This window comes from Mucor velutinosus (assembly GCF_035048745.1).
Source record: "Mucor velutinosus strain NIH1002 chromosome Unknown tig00000093, whole genome shotgun sequence".
In the NCBI taxonomy this organism is placed as follows: Eukaryota; Fungi; Mucoromycota; class Mucoromycetes; order Mucorales; family Mucoraceae; genus Mucor; species Mucor velutinosus.
Window position 1 is genome coordinate 2,480,662 of NW_027041907.1, and position 19,787 is coordinate 2,500,448.

Here is a 19,787-nt window from a genome sequence, read left to right on the forward strand (position 1 = left end):
AAAAATCGACCAAAAAGCATGAGGTACCCCTCATGGTTTTCATCGAAAATCAAACGATCGCATTTTTCATCTTGATAATGAAGACTTTTACTATGGTATATCTTGAATCAAAATGTTTCTATCGATCCAAAGCAACCTCTGAAATCATCTTTGTGGGACTTTGATATGTAAAATTTCGACTTTTTGGCCAGAAACCTCTTTTCATATTTTCATAAATCATTTGATAAGTTTATTCAAATTATCTATTTTACTTAGTACCATTGGATGCGCCTTGAAAAATACTCCAAGAAAGCTTAAGAAAATACAGGATGATCATTATATTCTACTTAGTTGAATCTGCAAAAATAGCTCAATCAAGTCCAAAATTATCAAGATTTGTCCAATCTAGAACAGACTATGATTCTGGGCTTGAATTAATTTTGGCTTGTGGGGCCAGCTGGAAAACTCAATACCCTTTTCATACTGCAATACAGTAGTAAATGCCCTTGAAGCGTATGGAAGGTAGATGAAAAAACATAGCACTATCGGTAGCCATGGTTTCTTCCTTGCATTATATATTATTTAATAGGGCCAGTGTATTAAAATACTTGTTATATCAGCTTCTTTCCTTTTTGAGGCATCAGAAGCGTCTAGGGATCATAAATTTATAACGTTACGATGAGCATTTCAATTCTTTAGTTGGTTTCCTAACCTACGCTTTGTTTTGGTGGATATCAACCTACATTCAGGTGGCTCGCGTTGCCGCGGTCCTTTGGCTGCACAGCTTTAAACTTTTTTACATCTAGGATTTTTGATATTATGAGGCCAGGTAGTAGAAGATTGCAACCAATAAAATTGAAATATATTGGAAATCAATGGTAAAGGACACATGTTTGGCGGCGCATTCGGTACTGGGAGAGTGCATGGTACGTAGTGTATATGTAATGCTATACACATTTTTTTATAGATTCTCCTAGATAGTAATAAGTTAAAAAATATACATTGCAGTGAAAAAGGGGTTGAAAAAAACAAAAGATAGAATACTATGAAATCCTTCTTTATTCGAAATGAGGATAGTGTGCAATAAAATGTATATCTACGTCTCTATTTATATTATTAGGTTTATATCTCTTATCTGACAGCGGTTTATTAGTAGCTGTCAGCGATTCCATTATTTTGTATATTTTTGTTCGGTTATTTCGTTGTTGATCTGATGATGGATCAAGAATGGTATTCCAATAGATGGTTTGGGAATCATGTGTAAAAAATAGCTCTTTATTGTTGAATATATATATATTTTTTTAGGTATATTTATATCACAACTAACACATTACAATACCCTTAGCATTTATTTTAGTATCTGTCACCTCTTATTTTTAGAGCATTTTATCCTCGTTACCATCGTGCTAATACTATTATTATTATATATGCTTATCTGTTGATGATGGTAGCATGTGTTCTATCAAATGTTATAGCAAGATCTCACACTAAAGGTTTTTTTAGGCTATTCTTAGGTCCTTTGGTTAAATCATGCTAATCATGATTTACAAATCAATTGTTGGGTAGATAGTAAACCTATTTGTATTATAGTTCATCATCATGCTGTAAACCCTAGCATAATGAAAAAGTATATAAATGCATCCTTGGTGTGGAATACATCCACTATGATCTGCATTCCGACAGTTCATCCAGTTACCAGATTTAGATATAAACTGTATGTACACTGGATTAGATGTACGATATCGATTTATACTATGATCATGAGAAGATATGGACTTCAGATACGCTAGTACTATAAGATTCATACTATATAAGATATAGGCTATAGATGGCACCACGGACATGGATGGCACTATAGACTTATACTTGTATTCCGACATTGACTACGGATGTTTACCATATCTGGATAGGCACCAAGATTAATGCAATATGAGCTTGTTGCTTCAGATGTGCACTTCATGATCCACGCTATAAGACACATGCTTATATCCGTGATACTAGCTACAGATACTTTATGTACTACAGACTTGTACTATATATGAGACATGCTATAGACATGCATACGATATGCTATAGACATGCCATATATCCAGATACATGCTAAAGATGTATGCTTAGCGATATACACTCAGATATGTACTATTAATATAGACTAAGAAGACTGTACCTATCGGATACATGCTACTAGATCGATATTAATTATCCTTATGGAAAGGATAGATCAGGGTACTTCGGATGAGAGTCTAATTATTCATCCAGACAGAGCTAAATCATGATTAGCTTGCTGGAGTTGTCTTTTGGCATGATTAGACATTAGTTGATCTGAGTTGACTTATTTGTCAATCTAATTAATAGAACTTTTATCCATTGTTATAGTATATAAGAAGGACCATCTACCTGGCCAGTAGAGAGACTTCAGTTTACTTTACACCTGTCAGTTTGATAATAAAATATACCTTTATCAAGTTGACATTACTGTTTTTTTTATTCTTTTTTTTCCGTGAATTTTAGTCTGTAAAGCCTCAAATTCCACACTTGGGATGCATTCTCAATAAAAGTGTAATTCTTTGGCAGATTCAATTTTGTATTTTGACATAACAGCATGGCTTGATTGAGATGACATATTTTTTGGGCTTCTTTGATTATGACGGAAATATAATCTGGCTCACTTCATAATACATCTCTCACATGAAACTGTTTAATGGGTACTATATCAAATGATTGCACCTTGCTTTACTTTTGAATAAACAAAAAAATTTTATTACAAACACAATAACATGATAAATGGCAGGTCAGCAGAAAATCAACTACTTGTAGACGCTTACTCCATCAACCACTCAGCCAATCAAATCGCTTGAAAACTCCGCTGACCTAAAAAAAATTTTGCGAGGGTTTCCCCCTGTTTTGATGTGAGGCAAAATTTTAAGCTCCGCTATATGTAGCAATATAGCCGTTACTATCATCAAATTTCCCTCAGGTGCCAGAGCATGCCTTACTTACACCACCTAGCTTTAAGTTCTGGCGTTGAGACCCTCAATCATCACTAAAGTAAGTAGCGATAACCAAGTGGAGGCGGCCTATCCACCTCCTGGTGTCGGATAAAGTCTTGTTGAGCTTCAGTGATAGGCACATCCACACAACGTAAAAAACGTATGCTTCAAAAGAAACATAAAAATAATAAAAGAAAGAAGAAAAGAACATAACACTATAAGAGTATAGTAGTATGTAGGCAAAAAAGGGATACTCATACACAATGAGTCAAAGAAAAGCATAGCAAACACAACATCAAAGATGTTCAAAAAAGCTCGTTGCTGTTGCAAGAAAAATGCATACATGAGCAACGCGCATGGTAGTAATAGTGAGATGTAAAGCAACATGACACAAATAATACGCACGGCTGCGAAAGCAACAGTGGTATCATAAGTTCGTGATACAACGTAATGACTAATGTTGTTTCATGTAAAGCTACAGAGGAAACACTACCAACAAAAGAAAAAGAAGAAGAACAAAGCGCAAAAAGGCAAACATCATGAATGCATTATCACGAGAAAGGAAGTAATAATATAAACATTCAAAGAAGTTTTACATCATTGCGACCAGAAGAAAGAGGATACCACTTACCACAGCCACAGATAGACCAAAAGAGTATAGGCAATTACGGGAGACAGACCAGAGAACGAGCATGCACCAAATACAATAGATCGGGAGAGCCCATGTGAGCAGCAATAGCAGCGGCAGCAGCAGCAGCAACACTAGCGCCATAGAAAAACTAAAGAACGAACGCCATCAGCAGAGAGCAGACAAAGACCAAAGAAGTTACTTACCACTTATCACCACCACAGATAAACCAGATATTACGCATCACCGGATATGAACCAAAGAACGAGCATGCACCAAATACAGTAAACCGGGAAAGACCAGAAGATTAGCGGCAGCAACACCAGCACCATAGAAAAACTGAAGAATGAACGACACCAAAGATCAGACAAAGACCAAAGTAACAACCACCAGACATGATAAACCAAAGAAGCAGAGAGCAGAGATAGCAGAGAAGTACTGGCAGCAGTATTCATCGCATCAAACAGACAAAAAAAATCATCAAAAACCTAATAAACAAATTCAATTAGTGTTAATTCTACGCCTTTCAGTGCTCTTTATCGAATGGTACCTAACATATCCCACTTCAAAGAAGCAGTATCAAGTTTTTCCAACGGTACATGGCAGCGTTATCAGAAGCCAGAGTGCTATTATCAGTCAAATGGTTTCAAAACAGTCATCGTTTGATACTAAACGCGTTTTGCAAAAAGTGAAAAAAAGAGGGTACGAAAGAATGAAAGGGCACCATATCCGACGTCACGTCCAGTAGATTTGGTCTCAGTCTTCTGTCGTAGTGGCAGCCGTAACTGCTGCATTTTAATTTCCAATCGTGCAGTGGGTATTTTTCGTGTTCAAATTTGACTTAATTTCACATTCTTTAAACATATTTGCTAAATTTGACTATGAAAACTGTCGTTGCCACACCCAACTTTCTAATGCATCTCTAGAGAACTAAAGAAGCCGCATCGAATGGTGCTGATTACTTTCAGTTTTCAGACCAAAAATAATGAGCAATTTCCAAAAATATGAAAACAGGTTTTCTGTAAATATGTCAAGATTTATTATATGAAAGTCTCATAGAAAGAGTTTCCAATGTTGCATTTCATCTTTACGATCAATTTGGTCTAGTATGTGTCATAGGAAAATTCTTCATTTTTGTGGTGAAAAACGCGATCGTTTGATTTTCAAGAATTTTCCTTTGCTAATACTCATGTGAAAATGAGGATTTTCATGGATTTGCAATGACCCAAAAAAATTTGAGATAAAGCATCAGGAAGTAAGGCGTATCAAAGGCGAGTCGCTCGGCGCGATTCCAAACGCACAGAACGCTTTGTGGCATGAGTTATTCGTGCTTCAAAATGGCCAACATTGGACATAATTTGGCCGGAAAATAAGGTGTAGTATGTTGTGCTGCCAAAGAAGGAATTAAACTACAGTTTCTTCTAATGTCCCTAATGTTCTGCATTGTACGGATCTCAATCCCTAAGCTATCGACGCTGTTATTCTAACTCTGACGATCAGAAGATCTGTTTGAGATGCTCGAAGAATACAGTGATTTTAAAACTTGAGCGCCAGTGACACTATGCAAACTTGAATCTCACGGCTTGCTCAGATTGACCAAAATGCTTATCAGGTTAAAAGAACATTTTTGATGTTTGTCCGCAACAGAGATGCCATATCTAGCTGTGAAATTAGACTTAAAGTCTATTCTGTTTAGGATAACGAAATATAGACAGATTAAATGCAATTAGAACTGAATATATTTATTAAGCTATTCCAAGATTGAATGGGGATCAAAACTAGTGTAGATATCAAAGGTATTTATAGTTATTTGACAGTGCCGCAGCAATAGGACCTTGATCTTGAATGCGGGATAGCTGTATAAGCCTTGAACCAGTTAACGAGAATGTGCTGCATAAGAACTCATGAACCACCAGTCGAGGATAAACAACAAAGATGATCCAGGATAGAATGTTCTTCCTAATAGCTTTGACGGAAGAACATTTGTCGGAATTGAAACCCACTTCCAGGGACGAAAGGCCATAGGCTATCACTCTCTAGGAACCAGGATATAGATTAGCCATTTGATGGCACCGCTCATGTTCCTTCGTGCTGCTTGAATAAAGACCTCTCACTTCTACTATGCATCTCAGCTCATTCTCAGATCCTCTTATGTAATAAACGACGCTTAATACATTTGCCTCTCAGAGATGATCTATATCCTCAACAGTCATCTCCCACTAAATTGCCAAAAAACGATCGCTCAAGGCTAACTTTTGTTATATTGACACACATACAGGCTTTTGAGCATTGCTACTAGCCATACCACGCTCTGTACTTATTTTATAGATTTGGGCACTGTGGAATTTGAGGCTTGATAGACTAAAATTCACGGAAAAAAAAAGAATAAAAAAAACAGTAATGTCAACTTGATAAAGGTATATTTTATTATCAAACTGACAGGTGTAAAGTAAACTGAAGTCTCTCTACTGGCCAGGTAGATGATCCTTCTTATATACTATAACAATGGATAAAAGTTCTATTAATTAGATTGACAAATAAGTCAACTCAGATCAACTAATGTCTAATCATGCCAAAAGACAACTCCAGCAAGCTAATCATGATTTAGCTCTGTCTGGATGAATAATTAGACTCTCATCCGAAGTACCCTGATCTATCCTTTCCATAAGGATAATTAATATCGATCTAGTAGCATGTATCCGATAGGTACAGTCTTCTTAGTCTATATTAATAGTACATATCTGAGTGTATATCGCTAAGCATACATCTTTAGCATGTATCTGGATATATGGCATGTCTATAGCATATCGTATGCATGTCTATAGCATGTCTCATATATAGTACAAGTCTGTAGTACATAAAGTATCTGTAGCTAGTATCACGGATATAAGCATGTGTCTTATAGCGTGGATCATGAAGTGCACATCTGAAGCAACAAGCTCATATTGCATTAATCTTGGTGCCTATCCAGATATGGTAAACATCCGTAGTCAATGTCGGAATACAAGTATAAGTCTATAGTGCCATCCATGTCCGTGGTGCCATCTATAGCCTATATCTTATATAGTATGAATCTTATAGTACTAGCGTATCTGAAGTCCATATCTTCTCATGATCATAGTATAAATCGATATCGTACATCTAATCCAGTGTACATACAGTTTATATCTAAATCTGGTAACTGGATGAACTGTCGGAATGCAGATCATAGTGGATGTATTCCACAGGCACCGTAAGGAAGTTTCTATGCTTTTGTTATTAAAAGAAAACATTGCATTAGTAGGTCCCCAGACGAGGTCTTATTTGGTAGAGCAAACACAGGAGAGCAAAATCTAATGAAAGGATAGGAAGTGTGATTGAATTGGCAGCTGTGCATATAATAGTGCGTGTCGAAACACCGGTTTTCTTTATGTCGTCGGTTTCTTTACAACACTTCCCTCGCTTAATTACTCGACAACAAATGTAGCGACTGGAAATCACTTTATATGTTTAACAACCATTCAAAGTAAACATATAGTGGTCCTCGTTCAAGAGGTTCATGCTCATGATGGACAATAAAGGTAAGGTAACACGGTTGATAATTGTTGTTTGTAAATCAACCGCCACAATCGCCACTTTTTATGCATTTTTTCCTCGCTGTGACCAGAGCCAGCGGTCATTGTCACTAATAGGTAGCTTTATTAGGGTCGAGGTTTGTTCTCCTTGTTGATCTACACTGGCATTTCTTCTTATCCTGAAGAGAATGCAAACTGTGAAAATTGCTATTTTAAAAACCTGCAGAAAAAGATGAGTGATTTTATGGGGCGGTTCATATCATTTCATTTGAGAAACTGTCAACAACGTCTATTGCGCAAAATGCTCATGAAGAAAAGAGCCACTATAGAGCGAGCTCTCATCATTAACAAGAGTAGCACATTGCATGTTGATTTACGTCTCTACGTAAGCTCTCTATGCATTTTGTAATACAGCAATTCAAGACTACACGCTGTCTGTATATTGCACAGCTACGACCCTCAAGTATGTGAGCAATAACTGGCTTGCAGAGCAATACAAAGTGAATTGTACATGTGTCGTTTTATTGGATTAGGTAAAAAAAGGGCTTCATTTTTTACTGCTTGATCATCTTTTCTGGTGCGGCCACCTTGCCGTAAACACGCCAAATGTCCTCAGGATCCGAAATTGTCTTTTGGAACACAACATATTCCAACACATTGTGAATCTTGTTGGGATCGCCGCCGATCAACTTGTTCTTCTTGTCGAACACAGCCATGGATTGCTTTGTAAACATTCTCACTGTCACTTGACCTACAGCAAAGCCGTGCTTACTGACTCCTGTTGTACCGACACAACGAACACAGACAATCTTGGGCTGCTCCACATCGCCATGGTATCTCCATTCCCAACGAACATTGTTGCGAGTTTTTAACTGGTTTTTCAAGCTCTGTAAAGAAGGATGTTAGTTGGACATGTGCCAGATGCTGCCAATCCAACCAAGACTTACTGAATACATGGCATCTAAACAGACTTCTTCTAAAATGGCTCTATCGCCTCTATTGTATGTGTGTAGATCCATGTCAATTGTCTGCGGGCGCTTTTGCTGTGCGCTTTTGCTGTGCGCTTGAAAGTCTTACCTTGCAAATGCATCATTCATGTCTTTGTAAGCTTCTTCAGCCTCGGCAAGGAATTTGCGAGAGTTCCACTTTTCATATTGAGACTTGTATTTAATCAAGCCAACACTAAAAAGTACATGTTACTTTCTCTGATCTCTTGACATTCCGAAAAAGGGAGCTTTTACCTTAATAAATTTTGAACACTGTTCTTCATGTTTCTCCATTTAGTCAAACGCCATTTGCTGAAATCAGTGATTGATGGAGATTGTTCAGGGGGGACATAGTTGGCTTCAGTGCCTTGTTGTTAGCATATGCTATCCACTCTCAAATCAAATCAAAGCTTACCGAAAACACCATGATCACGCAGCAAGATTTGCTTGCCTTGTTGCTGATTTGAAGCATATGAACGAACACCGAGGATTGTCGTTTTAGGCAATTGAGAGAATACAAATCTGGGTGCGAGGAAGGGTTGTTGTTGAAGAGGTCTAACCAATCTCAATGGGCGAACAAGGGATGGAGTGATTCTCATACTGGAGGCCATGATGATTGTTGAGAGAAAAAAAGGTAAAATCCCGGGGTCGTCTACTTTTGGTGGTAATTTCATCTTCCAATGTTGACAGGCCCAACAGTCACCGAAACAGCAATGTCCATGGAATCACTGCGCCTGTTACACCTGTTTGAAAACGCGGCAGCATTTCTTTCTTTCGATACTATGTTTAAGAAACCATCTCGCACTAAAAACATCCGTAGAAAGGTCGAGACCACAGACGATGAGCCAGCTGAAGTTGTTATCCAGAAAACAATAACTTCGTCCAAGAAGAAGGTCAAATCGAAGAAGTCCTTGAATGCGCTCAGTTTTACTCAGGATGAAGAAGAAGAAGGCGATGGCGAAGAATTCCAAATCAAAAAGACCAAAGCCAGTAGAGGTTTGCAAGTCAAGTTGCCAGAGTAACATATACATTTGGGTGTGGTTTCTTTGCAGCTTCTGACCAGCTGTTGAATATTAGGATTGAACTGGAAGCAGAGCAAGTTAAACAGCATTCCAGTTACGATAAAGAGACCTTGGACAAGCTTCGAGCTGGCACGCCTAGCTTACCTGCTTCAGTCAGAACATCACTTACAGCAGACGACGATGCTTTACTACATGAAAAGTTTCCATCAACAATGAATGCTAAAATCACCAGTGGCGGTATTCCAGATGCCAGTGCTATCATCGCCGCAAAGAAGAAACGTGAGCAAATGCGCAAAGGGTTTAATATCACTGAGAGTGAGGATGGATTTATACCTTTAGACGACAAAGACGACGATGAGGAAGATGTAGGATTGTGCATTTTTTTACATTCACAGTTTGAAAATTAATGTATTGCTGTATATAGAGAACTGGATCTCGACTCGTGAGAGAGGAAGATGATATTGCTGATGACGGAGAGGCTGGTAAGTAGTTAATATTCACGAGACAAGTGTGTCCCTAAAGGGTTTTGCACTTAGAATTTGAAAAGTATGTGGGCGATAAAATCACATTAAGCAAGGGCAATGCGAAAAAGCAGGAAAAGGAACGCAGAGAGGGCGTACGTGAGATGATTGAAGAAGCCGAGCAAGATGACGATCAGTCTGAGGATATGGAAAGATGGGAGGAAGATATGATGAAGTTTGGCGGTGCAAAGTCCCAGAGCAGAGAGTTTGATCCATATAGCCCACCACCAAATTATAGACCTGCACAAGGTAGGTTCTAATGAAACGTTTGACAATGGACTGTGCACTGAATAATGCATGAATAGTACCTGAGGTATCTACTCTACCGACCTTGGCTGATGTGATGAAAGCGCTTGACCTTTCTACTACTCAAGTTGCTGAATCAATGCAACAGTATGAATCGAATTTGCAAGACTCATTAAAGACCATTGAAAACTCGACCACGATTGAGGATGATTTACAAAAGGAAATCGAACGAGGCAGTAAACGATACAATTACTTTCAAGAGTTAGCGCAGTATGTCAATGACTTGGGTGAATTCTTGGATGCCAAGGTTCGTTAGATCAAGGCCTATTAAGCAAAAATTGTACTTACAACGTGGTATATAGTTCCCTGATCTGGAAAAGTTAGAATCCGAAGCACACGACACTATATCAGCAAAGACTGAGATTGCTACGTCTAGAAGATGGCAGAACAATCTAGACGACTTATGCCAATTTACAAGTGTTACAGCAGATCAATTAGACGAAGATATGACGGAAGAATCAGAGCAAGTAGATGAATTCGGAAGAGTCAAGGAATTGAGAAATTCAGCGAGTGCTCGTCAAAGAAGGAGATCAGAAAGGCAAAAACGCATTGAAAAGCAAGCTGGCTTATCTGAACTGGAGGGCGAAGATGCTATCAAGGAGCAGGGATTGTGGACAGACGATGAGATGAAAGAGGATTATTACGAGCAAAAGCACGATAAATTACTGCAAATTCAATCCAGTGGAATTGAAAATCTCATGGCTGATGTGAGTGACGAATTCAGGTCGCTATCTGCCGTAAAGGACAAATTCGAAGCATGGAAGCTGGATTACTACGATGATTATAAAAAAGCCTATGGTAGTCTCAGCTTACCTGGTGCGTTTGAGTTTTACATACGTTCTGAATTGGTGTCTTGGGATCCATTCTCGGTAAGTTTTTCTTGTTGAAAGTCATGCACACATATACTCACGTAGCTCTTATGATAGGATCCAATGGATTTTGACAGCATGCAATGGCACAGAATATTATCAGAGTATGGTGTATCAGTAGAACATGAGGATCCTGATGTTGAAATGCTGAACAAGGTTGTCGAAAAATCCATCATCAAAAAGATCAAGAGCATGCTGGATACCCTTAATGCTGCCTCTTCAAGGCAAATGAGACACGCAGCTCAAATCATGGAGCAAATATCGTACTATGTAGACATTGACGAAAAGGCGTACCAAGTAAGTGCATCTAGCAGTGACTCTAGCCATCAGTGTAATAACTTTGGAAAACAGGATTTGGCTATGGACATTGTAGACACACTAGAAAAGCAAATTTCTCGATTCGCTGAATCCATTGAAACAGCAGTTCCCAAATCAAATCTGGACACTGAATCAACACAAGCCAAGCATCGATTCGTTTGGGCACATTGTAAATATCTCAAGACATTGCTCGTTTGGCGCAGACACATACCCAAGGGTCAATTAGATAGGTTAGGCAACCTGATTGTAGATAGAATTATCTCGCCCATCCTTAAGCCAGAGTCGTATCCAGCTGATTTGCATTTACAAAATGAAGCTTTATTGCTCTTGTCACATTTACAGAAATAATAAATCAAGGTTACTGCCAGCGTCTGCTTCTTCTATTTCTCGAAGGATGATGGATGATCTGCCCCGTTTTTCGTTGTAGTTCTGCTAATCCGTCTTTGGCTTCTAACGTGATGTGTATAATTGAGTTTTGTCTTTTTTGGGTCTCCAGGTCCTTGTCCATATCATCAGGTATAATGTCGTCTATTAATGAAATTGTCTCTGTAGTTGGTTTTAGAGTAACTTGGTTTTCTAAAGCTTCCTGCGCCGCTAATGCCATCGATGCGGCTCTGATCACCATAGCTCCTAATCCATGTATAACGACTGATTTGTGGCTATTGTAATCATGAGTACATTGAAGGACATTGTACAAATATATAGAATGTTACTTTTCTTTGAGCATTAGTCTTCGTACACGCTTTACTATCGCACTTCTCTTGCTTTTGGTTGAAATGTATATATCAGTCGGTACAGACGCTGGTCTCTGGGGAGTACGTTTATGAATTGCTCCTATTCATATGTTTACCTATTAGCCATAGACCATTCATATCAAGTATTTGCTTATACCTTCAACAGGAGCTCTTTTGTCTAGCATAATTTCGTCCATATTTATATTCTCGAGTGATTTATTCAAAGTACAAATGTCAAAACTTTTTTTTCCTATAATTTAAGCTACTGTTTCCACTAGTCACATTCAGATGCAAGTGTCGATGCTATGATTGCATTTGAAAGATGCATAAAACTTCTTGACATTACAGTCTGATTTTATGAATAAATCAAGACACCAAGTACCTTGGAGGCTTGCTAGAACGCATGGACGTCTTTGATCAGTACATCTCTTAAAAAAAAAACCCCTCCAAAATGTCACACTACCACTACATGCTGGCAGATCAATGAACTAAACGTAATTCACTTTTTTTAGATGTTTTCTTTTATTTTAATTATATAGACAAGTGAAGAAAAGAACTTTTTAAAACTTAAGCTTCGGTTGATTCCTCAGCGGCAGGAGCAGCGGCAGCAGGAGCAGGTCTGAAATCTTGAGCAGAGGGCTCAGTGATAGCGGCCTCATCCTTGGGTTCGAGGATGGTGACAATATCGGGAAGACATTGCTTGGGACCGTTACGACCAGTAGGATCGTTATCCAACATAATCTTAACCTTAATGCCCAAAACACCTTGACGCAAATCAACATGGCGAACAGCAGTGGTGATGAATTCACGAGCAGGGTTACCAGAGTGAATCATGAAACCATCAGCAAACTTCATGGCCTTGGCACGAGCAGCACGAACCTTACCAGAGACAACGACTTCACAACCCTTAGCACCGGATTCCATGACGAAACGAACGACACCATAACAGGCACGACGGACGGCCAAACCATTGAGAAGCTTGAACTTGACAGACTCACATTGAGCAATGGCACAGAGACCACGGTTTTGGACACGTTCGGCATAAAGCTCAACAGCGTTCTCGGGGAACTTGAAACGCTTTTGAACAAGAGTGGTCAATTCACGGATACGGCGACCCTTCTCACCAAGAACGTTTTGTGTGTGAGTGGCACGAATGATGATTCTAGTAGATTTTCCAATGAGTGATTCCATTTCACTGTCATATACACTCCATTCATCTCTCTTACTCGGTACGGGCAGGGGTAACACGAACCTCAACACCAGCATAGCCATCTTCAGCAAGTTCACGAGTGAAGAACTCGTTTAATTCAGCATAAAAGACACCGTCAGCAACCTACATATGTATATGGTGTATATTAGCATCTTGAGCTTTTTACAGGCTGATGATTGTTGTCATCCATCGAAATCTCAACTTACGAACTACAAAATAGATGGAAAATATGGATTAATATGACATCTAACGATAGTATGATGATAGATGTATGTTTCTACCTTTCTCTTCTTGGAGATTTGAGCAACAGCAGCCATGGTTATATATGTGGATACGTTAAAAAAGGAAGGATGGATGGATTTGCTGTGGATAGATTAAAGTTGTTGCTGGTCCATTGCAAACCAAAAATGGCAATCAAAAGTGCCGGCAATTTCCTCATTTCCGGTTCGGAAATGATTTTAGATCCAAGCTAAGTCTATATGTCTTTAGATTGATGTTCTAAATAAGATGGGTGTATTGTATAGCCTCTCATTCGTTGCAACGGCTTCATACAAAATATGATATCGAAACATGCTGGCCAAGCTCGAACAAATTTTAGAGGGAAACTCTACATTTCGGTTCTCAGGATTGGCTTTCCTGAGCTTTCATACAATTCTATCAGATCTGACTTACTTTGTATGTACTTGATATTCTGTTAGAAGCTACAGTCCAAATGCAAGTAGCACTAATAAGTAGTATATGTATACTCAAAGCATGAGAGACATACTTGTCAAACGGAGCTTAGAATCGAAAAAAATTCAGGGCACCAACCAATTTATCGTAAAAGTTCCCAGGCTTATTGATGACTGATCTTGCCTGGTAAAGGCACGTTCAAACAAACTGGCATTATCAGACTTCAGCGAAGTGAACCTTACGTAAATAAAATATCTCTATATTTAGTTTCTGCATTAGATATATGGCATTAGAAGCGCTCGAGGCAGACTGTACATGGATTTTCAACGAGAGATCAAATGATACAATTCTATCATCTCTTCAACGTCATTTTATACACATTTGATCAGCCTATATACAAGTCGTGGCCTAAGTTTACATCTCTAAGCTAAAAATTGACGAAGGCTTCCTTGTGTTTGTTCGTGAATAAAAGCAAAAAGATGCCCTAGCCAACAATGACATTAACTGAATGAGGTCATAAGATCCACGAACATTATGTGATAAGCAAAACCTATAAGAAACAGAAAACTTCAAAGCCTTTTATCAATTTTTGTCCTTAAACATATAGTCTAACCAAAATGTAGACATCGTGCAGTGACAATAGGGTCGCAGAAGGAAACACATGGAATATTTTCAAAGTAGATCAGTTACGACGACGTGTCTGCATGTATTCCACTGTATTCCACAGTGTTATCATAACTTATGATTTGGATTCATTAGCTAAAGCCAGAAAAAAATAGCAACAACGCATATCAATTTAAAAAGGTATTCCATATATGCGATTACTAGTAAAGGATTTGTACCTGGATCACGTTTTTTCACTCATCTGAGAATTAAAGCAAGTAGATTTTAGTATAAAATCATAAATTGATGGCTTCATTTGCTGTATTTACTCTTTTCTTTTCATTTCAAACAGTTCTTAACAACAATGACTCTCCCTGAACAAACTCAACATCATGCCCACCCTACTGAATTGGCTCGTGAAATGTCTACCAACACAATGATCAAGACCGAACAACAGCTCCGCGAAGAGATCGCCGCATTAAAACGTGAAGAAGAAAACCTCAAGAAGATTGATGAAGAAATCAAGCAAAACCTGGAGATTGTACATGAGAAGCGAGTTGCTGCTGAGGATCATGACGCCTAAAGGATTGTAGGATGGCTTCATAATCTTTTCTTTCTGTGCTACTGTGTTCGCATGTGTGTACCTTTCTACATGTACGTCATGTACCACACTTGTTAATTTCCTATATATGATATTCCTCATGAATCCATTATCCAGTAAAGAATAAAGATAGTTTTATGATGTTCTTCTATTGAATTTGGTGAAAGAGAAAAGAAATTTCATGTCGAATCTGCAAAGTTAACTAGACTAACGACAAACATAAACAAATATAGGCGTCGCACCACTAATGAAAGCAGATACAATGATTATTGTAATTTTGTAACATAAACTTTTGTTCCATAAAGAATGTGTCTTTTACAATAGTCTACCAAGTAAATTCAATGTCTTGGTATTAAACCAAGTCGAAGTAATGTGCATTGGAGATGATCAAGTATCTATCATGTTAGTTAAATCAGTGAATTCCGGCAAGTTTGACTAGAGTGGTGCAATGTAAACCTTGTCTAGCCAATCAATGTTGGTAAATTGAGTGTGTTGCACTTTTCCAGTGAGCCTACAATTTCACTATCCCGGCAAAGCAAGGAAAAATGGTCACCGAACACTCAAATTTGAGGGGCAAGCCTATTGATAACTATAGCACAAGTACACAAGAGTAGAGATCCTTCTTTTAAATCGTTAATATGGGTAAAGTGTATACATCCATCCATCCATCTATGCCATGATATCTAACCAGTATTTCAATTCTATCACCATCTATATCAATTTCCTCGACTAAACAGCTGTCGGCAAGAATAAGTAAGTTTTGTCATCTTGCATCATTTGGAGTAAGCATACTGATGATTGCATCTGTTTAGGCGTCTTTCTAAGGGAAAGAAGGGTTTGAAGAAGAAGGTGTAAGTGAAAAAACCTTGAATTTCTGTGTGTCTAGTTGAAAGAGTATTGGAATATTGTACAATGTCGAGTTTTTATATGCGATCAGAGAAGCTGTCTAGAGGAGATGTAGATACAAGTAGATGTTGATGTCGATTTCTTCAGCCTGCCATACTCGACCCAGCGAGACACTACACTACTCTTTCAACTAGGCTTACAGTAGATCTTTGTTGATACAGAATCAATGTGAATTGACGCATTTTTCTATCTTTTTTTAGCGTTGACCCCTTCACCCGTAAGGACTGGTATGATATCAAGGCTCCTTCCATGTTCGACGTCCGTCAAGTCGGTAAGACTCTTGTCAACCGTACTCAAGGTCTCCGTAACGCCAACGACTCTCTCCACGGTCGTGTCGTCGAGATGTCTCTCGGTGATCTCTCCAAGGACGAGGCTCGTTCTTTCCGTAAGATTCAATTGAAGGTTGACGAAATCCAAGGTAAGAACTGTCTCACCAACTTCTACCGCATGGATATGACCACCGACAAGCTCCGTTCCATGGTCAAGAAGTGGCAATCTTTGATTGAGGCTTTCGTTGATGTCAAGACTACCGATGGTTATCTTGTTCGTCTCTTCACTGTCTCCTTCACTTCTCGTCGTCGCAACCAAATCAAGAAGACCACTTATGCTCAAGCTGCTCAAATCCGTCAAATCCGTAAGAAGATGTTTGAGATCATGACTGAGGAAGCTGTTGCTTGTGACCTCAAGGAATTGGTTGCCAAGGTTACCTCTTCTGCTTCTCAATCTGCTCAAGACGCTATTGCTGTCCGTATTGAGAAGGCCTGTCAAGGTATCTATCCTCTCCAAAACACCTACACTCGTAAGGTCAAGATCCTCAAGGCACCCAAGTTCGATGTCTCTGCTCTCTTGGCTCTTCACGGTGGTGCTGCCGCTGCTGGTGATGATACTGGTGCTAAGGCTTCCAAGGATTTCGTTGAACCCGCTATCCAAGCTTCTGTCTAAATCAACCCCCCTACGCAGAGGTTATATATATTTTTTCGTTAGAAGAAATTAATAAAAACCATAAAATGTCGCTTGCTTCTCGCCTCAACTCACTGCTGCTTTATTATATGTTCGTATCATAGTTGGGAAGGGTTAGATGAAATGAGATAATATGAAAGGGTGTAGGAATCCAAATAGCATTTGGTAGGTGATGATACAGTTTAAAATATAGATGGTAGGTGTGAGGTATCTGAGAATGAGTCAGTAAGCGAACGCTTATTTGTGTGCTGGGAAACTTACCTTGAGTTGGTTACGTCTGGATTTCTGCCTACAGTTACCAAGAATGCCAATGTCATGAGCACAGGGACATCTTGAACAAGAGTGAGCTTAGACTCTGGTAGTTGGTATGTCCAGCCGATCAGCATGTTCTTGATGAACACAATGAGATGTGGAATATAATATGGTAAAAGGGAGATCAGAAAGATGAGCCATGATTGTCTATACTTGTAGATGTTTTGGAACAATGGCAGATCAGAGCGAGCAGCATTGCGAGCAGAGCATGTCAATAATAACCAAAAGCTGAAATACAGTGTGAAAATTACGGCTGAGGGGAGGAAACTGAGTAATCCAACAACGATACCCACATGGACAAGGAACCGTGTCGATGTAACTGATGTGGACACATCACTGGAACGCATGAATTGCATTGGTGTGCTGAGGATCAGAGTCAAGAGTGATACCAAGAGCCAGATGACAGCATTCAGACCAACACTCAGTGCAAATGTTAGAACCAATAAGCCGCCAAATAGCCAATCATTACTGCCAAACAGCATGTATTTTGTTACGAATAGACTGACTATTGAAGAGTCAACTGGCAAGCAGCTGATGATGGCTACTGTAATGATGAGTAAAGCAATGAGTTGTAAGAAGGGTCCCTTGACACATTGCACTATTGCGATCGGATAAGCAACAAATTCACGCTTTCCATTGAGAGCATATGTATTGGCCTGCGTCAAGAGAATCATCAGGGAAGATACCCAGAGAAAGTTGGCCAGAATAGCGCCATAGCGAAGCACACATCTACCCAAAGTACCATACCAGTCCAGCTTGATTTCAATATCCATGGCTTGTCTATCTGTAAAGAACTGAAGCAATAAGCCCTGGTGATTTGTGTCTACCTCTTGATGGAATGTGATTCTCTCAGATTGATTTGCCTCTAAATGGCGGTAATATTTGGTTTCTACATTGTTGATAGTTTGTTTCATCATTGGTTTGTAAAGGCCTTGACCTGTCAGTGAAGCTACCTTGACATCGAAGGCAAAAAGTGAGTTGCGAATTAGTGGAAACACATGCGTTGCGTGAAGGGGATCCACAGTGAAGAACACCCCGCTTCGCATAATGCTCCAGACGCTGTTTTTATGTATAGTAGGTGTGTCTTGGTATAGTTGGATAAATGTGTCTACTGGCATTTGGCAGTGCTGGATAATACCAATGAAATTACTGCTGATAGTGTCAATGCTGAGTAGGCGGAATGGTGTAGAGTCGATCAAGTTTTCTGCAGAGGCTGATAGCAAGACTGTCACTTGAGGCACGGTATATTTGCAGTTGTTTCCATCATGACATTGGACGATTGACCAGCAATTATCATCGCTTCTATGGATATTTGTCAGCAGTTGTAGCTTTGATGCTGGAGATTCTATCAGTGTCATTGTCTTTTGCTGCATATTGAACAGAATAGGGCTGGTTGTGTTTTCTAATGCCTTGATTTCCACTTCATTCACTTCCACATTTGTGTTCTGACGGCTAATCACGGAATCATCTCTACCATTCAACAGATTACGCTTGTAAATTTGCATACGCTCCTCTACCGATGCTACTTGTACCGTCTCTAATAGTGTTGAAGCTAATATACGAATGAATTGATTACACCACAGTATTGCCATATGATCTGTGCCTGTCCAGACGCCTGGAATGGATGTCGTGTATGTGGTGAATCCATGGGTAGCTGGTATAAAACTAGCTGTGTTGACACCGTCAGAATGGACAATGCTATCCAAACATCCTCCAGCGATAGATATCAAGGTAAGGTTGTCAAATTTGTTGTTTGTCCAAAACTGAGTCAATCTCTTGTAGGTCTTGTAAATAGCAGCGTCTAGTAGGAGTGGAGCTGCCGTATGAGGCGTAGCAAGCGTGATCATGTTGGTGATGCTGTTGGGAATATAGCTTGGTAGCATAAACATAGTGCGCGCTACAAGGCCGCCCATAGAATGGCCTATGATGAGGACAGATGTTGGTCTGTTGGGATGATGTTCATACAAGGACAGTATTTTTGCCACCGCTTGGTTCATGTACTCTGCTTGATCCAGCAATGTTTGTCCACTTAAAGCTGACAGCTCCTCGTTCAAATCGACTGGCACACGATGAATATCCATTCAAATTAGCAATCGATATACAATTTACCGGTAAAATAATCTATATTTCGGTCTGATTTTCCATCATAATACAAGTGTGTTGTTGTCGAAGCCAAGGATCGTATTTGCTTATGACTTCCTGCCTGACCTGGGATGAACAATGCAGGCACGCCATACAACTGAGATGGCAACAAAATAATTAGGTTTTGACAGGCACACACAGTTGCTGATATACCTGATCAGGTCCATCCAAATAGCCCTCACGGTACAGGTACAGCTTGTATTTGGCTGACAGGGCTGAATTCGGCTTATTTGTAATCTCAGTAAAAGTGGGATATGCATAGCTCATGGCACATTGCTGCTGCTCTTGTCTCTGTGCTGATTTAAATAGGTGCAGGTAGAAACTATCCACCATGGCAAACAATGCCAAGATGGTGCCCACAACCAAGGCGAATAGTATCCAATGCGTATGAGCTGCTCTCCTTGGTTTCTCGAGTCTAGTGAAACCTAACAACATGATGTAACAGAGAGAAAAAAAAAAAAAAAAAAAAAAAAA

General features: G+C 39.2%; 7 protein-coding genes across 7 annotated transcripts; 3 read left to right on the plus strand and 4 right to left on the minus strand.

Moving 5' to 3' along the window:
* Positions 1 to 7,705: 7,705 nt before the first annotated feature.
* Positions 7,706 to 8,748, minus strand: ATC70_002563 (uncharacterized protein; the record flags this gene model as incomplete). Its single annotated transcript, XM_064821936.1, has 5 exons — positions 7,706 to 8,038; positions 8,099 to 8,147; positions 8,229 to 8,333; positions 8,393 to 8,495; positions 8,553 to 8,748. The coding sequence occupies 5 exons, from the start codon at positions 8,746 to 8,748 to the stop codon at positions 7,706 to 7,708; spliced, it is 786 nt and encodes a 261-aa protein (XP_064681622.1).
* A 69-nt stretch (positions 8,749 to 8,817) lies between these two features.
* Positions 8,818 to 11,521, plus strand: PST1_1 (protoplasts-secreted; the record flags this gene model as incomplete). The annotated part of the gene is made up of 8 exons (XM_064821937.1): positions 8,818 to 9,155; positions 9,215 to 9,524; positions 9,584 to 9,641; positions 9,696 to 9,929; positions 9,986 to 10,233; positions 10,289 to 10,855; positions 10,913 to 11,152; positions 11,207 to 11,521. The coding sequence occupies 8 exons, from the start codon at positions 8,818 to 8,820 to the stop codon at positions 11,519 to 11,521; spliced, it is 2,310 nt and encodes a 769-aa protein (XP_064681623.1).
* A 10-nt stretch (positions 11,522 to 11,531) lies between these two features.
* ATC70_002565 (uncharacterized protein) lies at positions 11,532 to 12,104 on the minus strand (the record flags this gene model as incomplete). The annotated part of the gene is made up of 3 exons (XM_064821938.1): positions 11,532 to 11,832; positions 11,887 to 12,007; positions 12,065 to 12,104. The coding sequence occupies 3 exons, from the start codon at positions 12,102 to 12,104 to the stop codon at positions 11,532 to 11,534; spliced, it is 462 nt and encodes a 153-aa protein (XP_064681624.1).
* Positions 12,105 to 12,474: 370 nt separating this feature from the next.
* On the minus strand, positions 12,475 to 13,098 carry ATC70_002566 (uncharacterized protein; the record flags this gene model as incomplete). Its single annotated transcript, XM_064821939.1, has 1 exon — positions 12,475 to 13,098. One exon carries the CDS (start codon positions 13,096 to 13,098, stop codon positions 12,475 to 12,477), a length of 624 nt encoding a protein of 207 aa, XP_064681625.1.
* A 1,658-nt stretch (positions 13,099 to 14,756) lies between these two features.
* Positions 14,757 to 14,975, plus strand: dus2 (tRNA-dihydrouridine synthase 2; the record flags this gene model as incomplete). The annotated part of the gene is made up of 1 exon (XM_064821940.1): positions 14,757 to 14,975. The coding sequence occupies one exon, from the start codon at positions 14,757 to 14,759 to the stop codon at positions 14,973 to 14,975; it is 219 nt and encodes a 72-aa protein (XP_064681626.1).
* Positions 14,976 to 15,631: 656 nt separating this feature from the next.
* ATC70_002568 (uncharacterized protein) lies at positions 15,632 to 16,841 on the plus strand (the record flags this gene model as incomplete). The annotated part of the gene is made up of 4 exons (XM_064821941.1): positions 15,632 to 15,635; positions 15,731 to 15,746; positions 15,806 to 15,844; positions 16,100 to 16,841. 4 exons carry the CDS (start codon positions 15,632 to 15,634, stop codon positions 16,839 to 16,841), a joined length of 801 nt encoding a protein of 266 aa, XP_064681627.1.
* Positions 16,842 to 16,973: 132 nt separating this feature from the next.
* ATC70_002569 (uncharacterized protein) lies at positions 16,974 to 19,748 on the minus strand (the record flags this gene model as incomplete). Its single annotated transcript, XM_064821942.1, has 4 exons — positions 16,974 to 17,070; positions 17,121 to 19,230; positions 19,281 to 19,410; positions 19,467 to 19,748. The coding sequence occupies 4 exons, from the start codon at positions 19,746 to 19,748 to the stop codon at positions 16,974 to 16,976; spliced, it is 2,619 nt and encodes an 872-aa protein (XP_064681628.1).
* Between the last annotated feature and the right edge of the window lie 39 nt (positions 19,749 to 19,787).